This window comes from Sprattus sprattus (genome assembly GCF_963457725.1).
Source record: "Sprattus sprattus genome assembly, chromosome: 9".
In the NCBI taxonomy this organism is placed as follows: domain Eukaryota; kingdom Metazoa; phylum Chordata; class Actinopteri; order Clupeiformes; family Clupeidae; genus Sprattus; species Sprattus sprattus.
The window spans coordinates 10,088,074-10,099,621 of NC_137928.1; the positions used below are offsets into that span (position 1 = coordinate 10,088,074).

At 41.0% G+C, this 11,548-nt stretch overlaps 1 protein-coding gene across 1 annotated transcript; it reads right to left on the reverse strand.

The window, feature by feature from the left end:
- Positions 1-2,959: 2,959 nt before the first annotated feature.
- rnf168 (ring finger protein 168) lies at positions 2,960-8,108 on the reverse strand. The gene is made up of 7 exons (XM_080845410.1): positions 8,046-8,108; positions 6,976-7,383; positions 6,507-6,577; positions 6,127-6,294; positions 5,576-5,664; positions 4,449-4,524; positions 2,960-4,050 (listed from the first exon to the last, which is right to left on the reverse strand). The coding sequence occupies exons 2-7, from the start codon at positions 7,337-7,339 to the stop codon at positions 3,283-3,285; spliced, it is 1,536 nt and encodes a 511-aa protein (XP_080701536.1). The 5' UTR covers positions 7,340-7,383; positions 8,046-8,108; the 3' UTR covers positions 2,960-3,282.
- Between the last annotated feature and the right edge of the window lie 3,440 nt (positions 8,109-11,548).

The following is an 11,548-nucleotide window of genomic DNA, read 5'->3' on the forward strand; positions in this document are numbered from 1 at the left end:
CTGTAGATTATTTCATATAACTCAACTACTTAATACTAAACATAAAAACAGCACTGAATGTAAAGTCATACATTCCACCATCAGTGCTTTTTTTTAAGCACGGCACTTACATTTAGATTACATTTAGTCATTTAGCAGACGCTTTTATCCAAAGTGACGTACAAAGGAGAGTACAATCAAGATATGCTTGTGATGTCCATATTTAATTTACTTTAATTTAATATTTAACACGGTCCTGACCTTGTCCCAAGCTGCCAAGTGTGCGAAAACATCTCTGGACATTTGAAGACCATGATGTCAGATTGAATGCAACAGCCAATATTTTCAATGGTTATTTCCATATTGAATACAGCATCTTAAAGCATTGATGTCCACAAACATTTGTCATCATTTTCTTCAGTTGTCATCATTTTCTTCAGATTTGCATTGCACGACTGACATTGCCTCACACATTGCAAGGGCCATCAGAGCTTTTTATAAGGGGGCTTCATATACTGTGATCTAAACAGTCATCACTTGTTATACTAATCTTAGTGACAAAATGATGGCTCACTGAATCACCACTTCTCTCATCTTTTGCAACACGTTGTTCCCTTTTACTAACCATAGTTTCAACTAGTGGAAAGAGTACAACACAAATGGGGTTTGCCAAATGTCCCCCTGGCCAAGGGCCATTGCGTGAGACACAAGGGATCACATGACCACAACATACCACAGTTGTGAGACTCGTGCCGTCTGAAGTCTCCCCACTCTGGCTTATGACAGGCAGGCATCGATCATGAGAGAAGCAGTGTTGTAGAATTGTTCTTTAAAACCATCAGCTGTGATGCCAATGTGGTCTGTAAGCACGTTTGAAATGTTTAGTGCAATGTGAACCTCTGATCCACTCCCCCAAACGCTTTATGGAATGATCACTAAAGGTGTTGACGGCCATAAGCTTTTTGAAGATACAAACAAACAAAAAACAAACAAGGCTGCCTTCAGTCAGTTTTATCTGATGAAGATGATGATGAAGATGAGGATACAATGAACTGTGGCTGGATGCCTAGGGCAGAGTCAGACAGATTTTGGGTCACTGCCCGAGTCTCGTGGCGCCGGGTTCTTACTCACGTAGCACGCGCTAAAGGGCAGCTTTCCTCCAAATTCAGGAAGTTGGGGATGTTTGCAGACACATCACTGTCCTTATATGGTGCTGGAAGTCAGAGATGAACTCTACACGGGTCCAGTTGGGTTTATTCATTTATTTATTTTCTCTCTCTGTCTCAGACACCTGTGAGTGGGGAAGAATGCACTCAAAATAAGTCAAGTCATTTTGGGACTGGAGTTGTGATCTTTAACACTCCATCCTATTTTCCTCCTAAGAATCTAATTTTAAACAATGTCAACACAGGACATGAAAGGTTCAGGCAAGGCTATTTTTTCAAGGTTTATTTATATAGAACTTTTCATACACAGAGGCAATTCAGTCTGCTTTACATAAATAAAAACACAAGGAAAATTAAGACAAAGGGCTTTAGAATGTAAAACAATAAAAGATAAAATATTGAAATTAAAAGTAAGTGGATCCAGAATGTATTTGTCCCTTAAAACGTAATAAGCCCAAGATGTCACTTCCCCATTTGGAGTGACCAGAGGTCAGGTTCCAGGATACAGTACAGTGAGAATAGATTGCAAGTTGCAGAGCTCAATTAAAGATTTATAAAAAGAAGAAGTTTAACCTGGATTTAAAAATTGCTACATTCAGAGCGCAAGCTAAATGCTTCTTCATCATGTTGAGTTTGGACTCTAGCTGACCTGTGCTGTACTGTGCTTATATTCTTTTTAAACATATCAGAGATGCATTTAAGGTCAAAACCATTCAGTGATTACTAGTGGCAAATCTATTCTGCAATCAACCTGAGGCCAGTGTAAAGATTTTAGAACTAGAGTAATGTGCTCTGTTCTTAGTCCCAGATAAAACAACAGCAGCAGCTTTCTGATTGAGCAGCAGCTGTTTAATGGAACGTTAAGGTAAGAGTTAAAAGACCATTACAGTTGTCCATTATACTGGAGAAAAATACATGGATGAGCTTCTCTCTGTCTTTTTGGGAACCAAATCCTTGATTTCGGTTATATCTCTAAGATAATAGAATGGTGAATGCTTTGATATGGCTGGTGAAGGCGAGATCTGAGTCTATTGCAGTAGAACGCTGAGCTTTCAGACTTGGTCTTTAGATCTCTTTTTGGACAATCATATTAAATTGACATAATAATCAAATAGGTCGTAGAGATGGTATAGTTTCATTGTTTGACTCTGTGGTGTTGATGGTCAGTCTAAAAGCTTGAATTTTTTCTTTGTAAAGGAGTTCTGGGGATATCTGTTTTGGTGGATATTTAAGCTTTTCAACCATGTCCAAATACAGTATTGTTGATGCTCCTGTTGATCCACTTGGAGAAGTGTAGCTATCTAGCACTTCAGAACTCATAATACAAAGGATTTGTTTATGGAGGTCATAGTTGATTTGCAGTTTTGTTTTTGTCTTCTTACATTCTTAGAGTTTTTCTCCACGTGCTTCCTGTTTGCTCAGAGATTTCTTGACGTAAATCTGACAGTCATCATCTATGACATACTACATTTTCAAATTCAAATTATACAGGAACACATCGACGTCACTCTGAGCACTACTACACTTGTTTATGTACCTTTTGTTAATAGAAACAGCGATTGCTTAAAACGTCAAGTCAGGTCAAGAAGACACAGAAATAATCAGAAAGGGCCAAGTCCTGAAATAAACAGATCCAAGCTGGAGGTGTTTCTTTATACAGAAAAGGCAACACACACCACATTGAAGATATATACTTCCTTTTAATATTTTTGTTTTTGTAATCAAAAATAAATCATTGCAGAGTATATGAGAACATATTTCTACTGATGTAAACAAAACTACAAAAAAAGAAACCTTTGCTTATAGCAGGCAAATCTCTCTCTATAGCAAGGAAATGTTCATGAACCATAACACGCATTCCATTTCAGTGAGTAATGGACTATTTAGAGAAGAAAAAAGAAAAAAAAAACCTAGTTTAAAAGTTTGCAGCATGAGCGAGTTCAGTCTGGTAAGGTCATGAGTGAGACAGTCAGAGAGGAAAGATCTGAAATGGAGAGAAGCACTGTCTGTTGAGGCACACAAAGTTTGCAGCATGAGCGAGTTCAGTCTGGTAAGGTCATGCGAGTGAGAGAAATGGAGAGAAGCAAAGTCTGTTGAGGCACACAAAGAGCATTAAGAGTAAAGGACAGCAGGCTGGTCAGCTGGCCTTGTAGTTGAACAAGTCTATGATGGTGGTCTGCTTGCCTCCCTTCTTTAGTGGAGTGGCAGCAGCTGTAGAGGGAGCAGCGGCGGTGGCGGTGGGGCTGGAAGACGTGCTAGCAGCATCAGCAGGAAGGGCAGACCGTCTTCTCTTGGGCGTCTTCCCCTGGTCTGCCTGGGGCCGCCTCTGCTGGGGCGTGTCCGCGTCACCTCCGGCTTTGCCAGCTGCGCTTGAGCGTGGGGTCTTCTGTCGCAGCTCGTAGGGGTCGGTGGAGCTCTTGCTGCGGTCGGTGGCGCGGCTACGCTCCTCGCGGTCCAGCTCGCGCTGCAGCTGCAGGGCCAGCTGCCTGTCCTCCTCCTCCTGCCGACGCCGCTCCTGCAGCTCCTCCTCCTGCTGAGTGAGCTGTTGCAGCATGCTGGGCCCCGGGGCCTCCCCCGCCGCCGTGCAGGGCCTTTTGGGGGTTAGCGCCCCGCTGGTCCCTTCCCCCTCGGCAGCCTCCATCACACTGCTCTTCCTCTTGGCCGAGGCCCACGAGGTGCTCTTCTCAGGGCTCTGGAAGTCTGCAAGCTCAAAGTCGTTGGAGGAGGAGAAAGAGGAAGAGAGGGAATAAGGAGAGCCAGGCGAAGTGGACAGGTGGTCAGGGACAGGCCGGCTGGTGCTCTGGGCCGGTGGACCGTAGTAATCCAGAGAGGGCAGGGCGTGGCTGGCAGAGGGGTTGCTCCTCTGAGGTGACAGGATCGACACCTCAATGTTCCAGATGTTCTCCTAAGGAACAGTCATGCAGATTAACAAGAAGATATCTACCAGCAGTCCCTAACCTTTTGGCATATTTGGCTGTTCATTTTCAAAATAAATAAATACATAAATAACTGAACACTGAAGTATATGACACAATGAAGTAGCCTGTTATCATGTTAACACAAGTGTGATTATCTGTGCATTACACAAATCCCTATAACATAGTGAGTGTTTCTGTGGGGCATACTAACCCAAAAAACACTATGGCTTGAAGGACTGTGAAAACGGTCATATAAATAACACTTAACTAAGTGACATTAACTGTTGCACTGTAAGATTTCTTAAATTGATAAGATCATGTGTGGCACACAACTCAAATGAGCCAATGATAACGGCATCTAGCAAACTGAAAGAGAAAGACCAACCTTGTTGGCCAACAGGCTCGAGGTGGGACTGGAATCTGAGGCATTTGTGTGTTTGTTTCGGACCGGACCAAAAAACCTGGAACACAAGACAAAATGTTTTCAACAGAACACTTTTGAGCGCTTAAAAAACAAAGGCCAAGTGAAAATGAAAAAGGAATGGACATTCCCCGACTATGGCACAACCTATGACCAATGGCTTCTTCCTTCTAGTAATCTGTCAATTCAGCCCACTTGATGCCTGTAAATGTGTACGTGACCTTCAACAGAATTAAGAGTGAAATGAATTTGAAAGGGGGAATACAGAAATAAGGCCATTTGGGAAATACATTCTGCAAAAAAAGATGCAGATCTAACAAAGCTACTTTAAGTCATCCTTGCAAGACACTGATTTTTGGTGCATGAGGTCATCACTTTACAGCTGGATTCCACTTAAACGTGCAATGTTCGCACATTCCCAACAACGACCAGCTACATTATTAAGTATTGACAGTTCTACTTTCACTTTCAAAAGGTGTCAAACAGAAACTGTCCAAAACAAGAGCACTAACAGTGACACAGACATATGATCGACAGAACCACAAAACCACTGGTCAGGGTTTGTGGTCAGCCCATGTATTACATCAGTAGTCCCTCATTTTAAGGACAGCATTATGGAAGTGAGCAGTTTGAGTTCAGGGCAATAAGTTCCTTAAGTTGCCACCAGAGCACAACAGGAGGATGAGTGCAGTGATGGCCATCTATGGACAAATAAGCAGGCCACGCCCTAGAATCATGTTCAGTTGAATGACAATGACGACAAAAGTTTCACTTCATGGTTTGAGGTCTCCATCAGTTCTTGTTAGAACACAAGCACATCCAGCAAGCAGGCTGCTCTTCACCGCATGAGATCATCACTCTCGTTTAACACCTCCAAAGCTTAGACCACACTGTGAGAGATTTTTGAAGTTTAAAAACGGATGGGCCAGCTTAAGACATCAGACAAAGTGCTGAGCAATTTAGTTGACTTCTGCAAGTAATAAACTTCTCCACCAGGAAATAGGCAACAAGGTGTACAGATATCTACCAATCCTTGTCAACAACCATGCAAGGAAAAAAAGAGGGAACAACTATTCAATGTTCCAACTCACTTTTGTATGTCACCGGCTCCAGGTTTCTTCTTCGGTGCAGGGGAAATTTCAACTGGTCGGGAGTTCATCGGAGAGCCTGGATCAGGGTTCTGCAAAGACAAATACCAAGAAAGAAAATTGACAAACCTTTAATAAATAAGGATATTATGCTCCGCCTATAGGTTGCTAATGTGTATGAAAGTAAGTTTCCAAATGTTTTAGAGGGTTATTAGGCCAATGCATGATTCACCTCAATTCAAGTCCACTTATATCAATATTAAAAAATGTAATAACAAAAATACCATACAATACAAAGCAGCGTCAAATATTAAAGCCACTGATAGCTGGCAGAGATAACCAGTACCATACACCTCATCAGACACCACATTTCATAAGGACTTACACTGCAGCTGAGACATAGCAAGCATTTAACAGTACTGCAAGCATTGAACAGTACTGCAAGCATTTAACAGTACTGCAAACAGACTGGACCACTGCTACTGCCATGTTCCTGTAATGGGTTAGAGCCCACTAAGAGTCCACTAAGAGCCGCAGGCTGAGTTGAATCTCACCAGCTGCTGGCTGATCTGTCTTGCCAGACACTCGTCCTGCTGCTGGCTCTCCTCCTGCCTCCTCCTCTCCTCAGCCAGCCGCTGCTCATCCTCGGCCAGCAGGCGCTGGATGTACTCCTCACTGGCCCGGTGCTCGTCCTCCTCCAGGGCTCGTTTCTCCTTCTCCACCTGGGGGAAACAGAGTGCAGTGCACCTCAGCTTATCCTCTCCTCAGTGAGTGAATTTCACTAATGCGCACCTGAACTGGGCCATCGCTTGACAGAATTGATGGGTAAGGTGTTCTCTTAAGGGCAAAAAAGGGGCTGAGGGCATGTGTCCGCTCTGCGCATGCCCTTGATTCATTGATGCACTGTTCAATTAAGGAACATGAGATCCCTTACCTTGCTAACCTCATCTTCATACTCCCTTCGCAGTTCTCCTGGCTGGCACACTTTGGGTGTTGCTATTAGTACTGTGGACAATGGGAGGGTCAGAGAGGAAACCAAGATGAGACAAGTAGCAAGCGGCTGCAACACGACAGGTTTTGCATGCATCAGTTTGGCATACAGAAGGAAAGATAAACCTGAAGTTACAGTCGCAGAGAAAAGCAACATCACTGCAAAAATGTATTATGCAATATGGAAGGAGCAGTAACACTAATCTCACACTCTCATCTGTCCATTCTCATCCTTCATTTCAGGTATTACCAAAACATTTGTGTCTGTACTTGGTACTGCAGGAATATTCCCAATATTCCTCAACTGTGAGTAACACATACCTACAGAATAACAACGCCCCTGTCATTATTGGACAAAGGAAACAGCAAAGTGGACCTTTAAGAGGGCCATTACTTTAGATTCAGACACCTACTGTTTGAATAGTCATCTTCCTGTCCACTCAATCTTCTCTGGCACTGCTCAGGAAAGGCATTCTGTATGCGCTGCCACATGTCCATATTCACCAGGGTCTTTTTTCTGCTATTAAGTCTGGCCCAAGTAGAAACACGCTTGCGGCAAAGTGGGCAGCACATGGTGGACTTGTCCACCGTTTCCAGAAAACAGGATTTGCAGAAGGTGTGAGTACAGGGAAGCGTCACTGGCTCCAGGAAGATCTCCAGACAGACCGGACAGAGGCAATCTCCCCTGGACAGCCCGCCAGCGCCCTCCTCTGGCACTTCAATCTGCACCTCAGACACGGGAGGCATCCCACCGCTTTTAGCGAACGGCTTCACCATAAGAGTTGGCGAGACACGTATGATTATCTATCCCATGGGAAAACCTGACGAAAGACATACAACTTTTCGTAAATGACACATAATGACACTTTAATAACGACAGCACAAAACAACTGACAGTCTTACATAAATTCACAACATGCATGTAGCCAACATTAGCTGCCTTCTGATGTCAGCTGTTAGCAAGTGTATTTTAGTCAATACGGGCCACTACAGAGTCCACCAGAAACATGCTGACAAAGTTCACTTTTTTTAACAAATATTATAACATGACCCAATTATAATGTCGATGGCATTAACGAAGAGACAACGTGCTGCCATAAACACAGTATTAAACATGCAGGGATCCTGGCAGCATGGCTAGCTAATTTAGCATTTTTTTTGCTAAACAGGTTAACCACTGGCAATATCTTAGATAGTGTAAAAATTAGACAACTATCTATGTTTTGTACAATCCCGTACTATAATCTACAAATATTTTTTCGCACACGGATTTTCAGAATAATCAAAGCAGTATTACTTTACGAACACTGCTAGCTAGCATGTCAAACTAGGATGTTTTGGAATTTGTCCTGTAACGCTTACTTCTGATAGCTTAGCAACGCAAGAACGTTAAGTTTGGCATTTAAAGATCACATCGATCTGTTAATTTAGTTTAACTTCAACATTGAACAATTTTACACCATTTCAAAAGCTACATAAATACCTTTTTCCAGGCCCCAGGGGAAAAAAACACGCGAAAACCAACCGCACATTTACTGATCTTCAAGTCAGAATTACCCGCGTCATTAAGTATTAACTTCCGGGTCAGCATAATACCAACCTATTAATGACTTCCAAGGTGTTTTATCAGCTAGTTCAAAGTAAAACATGCCTGCTTTCCAAGGTAAGCACTGGCACACGAGGTGAAATTATTATATGAAAGAAACATCATATTTTGTGTCTGTAAAAACACAAAATTGACTTATTTTTTTTTAATTCACTTCTATTATTTTATTCACCAGTTGAAAGATAAATAATGCCAGGTGATCAAAGACAAGTTCATGGCAAGTTATTTATGTACACATGGATTTACTCATTTATGAGTGTTTTTAGCAAACCCACTGCTGTCAGATTGTTTTGCGTGTATGATCATCACTGAGAAAAACAAATTTCTTGAAAAATATTGTAATAATTACTTAATAACATAACAAGTCTCTGTCCAGGGTTTCAATGACGGCCTGGAAGAGCTGTGTAAGTTCCAGAAGGGCTGGGTCATCTGTGACATACAGGACTTCATTCTCCATGCTCAGAGGAGGATTGGGTCCGAGGCATACAGGGCCTTGCTGAAGAGGTGAGTTGGAACGTTTTCCATCTAGAACACCAGCGGAGGCCAAGCAGATACAAAGCAGATAACATCAAATGTTACCAGCTCAAAGGCAAAAATGTACTTTCTTAGTGAGCAGTTCAGTTTATTATTAAATGGATAGGTAAGTAAGTGGTTAACTTCTTCAGAAACATACACATGCCTCAGAGCAATAATGAAAACAAAAAGGCCATTTTAAATAGTAATTTGGTGGCGAGAAAGAATATTGTTAGTTATTCTTTCTACATAAGGCAGTAATATGCCTACGGACCCTCGTATGGCAATGGCACGGAAGCGATTCTCCATATTAAAAGTCATTGTAGCGCCGTGATTTTTTTAAGCTGTTGTTTTAAGGTAAAACTGCTTATCCTAACCCTAACCCTAACCCTGAAGTACAATGACTGCATAATGCCACTTTAAATCGTACGTAACTTGTATTATTTTTTTAAAAGCAAATTGAAAATATTTGATAACACAGAGCTCTATGAACAAAGATGTTAGAATACTACCCTGCCTGTTATGTTATGTGATCTTTAATGAACTGTGTTGGAAGCCATAGACATTACTATACGAATCAGAGACCAATGCAGCGGTCGGTAGACGATGGGTGTAAAGGTAGACAATCAGTATACCCGGAAGTAATTGTATGGGTTAAGACCAATCACCTGACCTGTCAGAGAAACGATCCGTATTAACCATCCGTATATCCCCTAATATTAATTAATGATAGGCTAATACCAGGTTAGTACCAGGAACTTTATTTGTCCTTGAGTAACGATGATTGCCTGACTTTTCATGTTTTGTCACATTTAACGCTGCTGTTTAACATGACTGGAAGATGAGATCCTAAGTGAATTTTTTTGGTAGTTTTGGGTTTTGTGGTGCTCTGATTGACTAAATCCCTGTGACATGTTTATCAGCATAACGCGTTGCATATTGAGGTTTTTGAGACTACTGACAATTGCTTGGTTTATTTTGAAACCCTGTTCAATTGTTTAATTCACCATAACAACAGTTGTGCGCTCTTTTTAATGTATAATATTTGTGATAACTCAGTGCCTTTAGACTGACATTTTCTACAATAATGAAACATAAAGCTTTTTTAAACTATTTATTAAAAAAAAAATTGTTGGTCGAATCTTACAAAATCATGTCAGTTATAAATAATTGAGAGTCCACACAGTCTTACATGGCTGTTTTTATTTTTGTCCACATTTTGAATCTATTATACTAGAATAACAAAATGTGTATCCCAAAGGTACCACATTATACCATTATACTGGCATTGTTTGGCATATTGCTTCACAACAACAACATCAACAACAAGAAAAAAAAGAAGACACATAGCATAAATTGATGTTAGTAGAGCCACATTTTGTTTGTTTTTTCAAAACTTTTTTAAAACTGCAAAACACATAATAAATTAATAAATTAATTCACAAGCAATCCACAGTTGGATAGAAATGCTTTACAGTAGTAGCAATAGAACAGGTAAAAATGTACACTGCTTGAAAGTCAACTCATTAAAAGGCTTGCGACCAGAACAGATTTCTTCTTAAAATCTTGCCTTGACAGCCAGTCTCAACACACTACATCATACAATATATCCTAACACAACACATACACAATTCATTCACTTACAAGAATTCTCTTGAAACAACAAATTACATACCACGGTATTTTCAGAGTGGATATTAAGTAAAATACTTAATTCACGCTCACTGTTTTTCATTAATTACAGTCTATCTGTAAAGGTCTATCAGTGCAATTCTACTACAGATTCTGTATTTCTGGGGACTATAGATCAGCCATAGAACCAATAATGACGCTGTACTCTCTGAAAAATATCCCAGTGATCAATCCTGGAGATAATAGATGTTTCTACGTGGCTCAGCAGCGGTTCTCTATGGCTCACATATTCATCGACTGTCTTACAATATGTTGCTTAACTTCAAAATAATTGATTCCTCTACTGACTCATCTATCATCCTGATTGGATAATAGTTGGCCATAGGGAGGCCTGAGTCCACTCCAACCTACTAGACCTGATTGAAATGAAACTAATTGAGTAACCTTTGCTAGTTACTCTGAATTAGTTGAGTTAAGGAGATCACTGTTATTACCATATGACACATTGAATCGTATGTCCCTGTGGTTTTCAAGATTTGTAACATTGCTACAATTCATAAATTGATTGCAATTTAAGTCTGTTTGAACAACACTGACTGAAGCTAGGGCATTTGAGCTCTGACTTCTATAAGTAATGTAATATTTCACTCAACACCTTTTCCATTACAGCTCCATAACCTCTCTTGCACCAGCTGGACGACTAACTTGGTAGTTGTAGTCACAGAAATCACACTAATGTGTAGTAAACCTGGTCAGCTGGCCTTGTACTTCATGAAGCTTAGGAAGTTTAAGGAAGTACTTCTGTTTCTGTCATTTGCCCTTTTACAGTGTCTGTAGTTATGGCAATGATGTTCACAAATGCACTGCAAGGCACATGAAACAATTTCTAATGGACAAAACATCTCTTAGCCTTAGCAGCTGTTGGCTGTGTTTATCCACATCCCCAATCAGTAACTGGACCCAAACAGCTGACCAATCACACCAGACCGACGTAGAATGTTGAGAAAAAAACAATAACAAATGGAAATAATGAAAAGGAATGCATTTACTCGGGACTCCTGGCGAAAAGAATGTGATTTTACAGTGAAAAGTATCACATGTTATAACATGTTATAACAGCCATTTTGCCACAGATTTTTTTGACCTACATCTACATGGCTTCAGTAGAGGCGAGCAGTGGCACACACTCATGCAGAGGGTATTACTGGATGCACTCCTTGGTGGGACTCTGCATG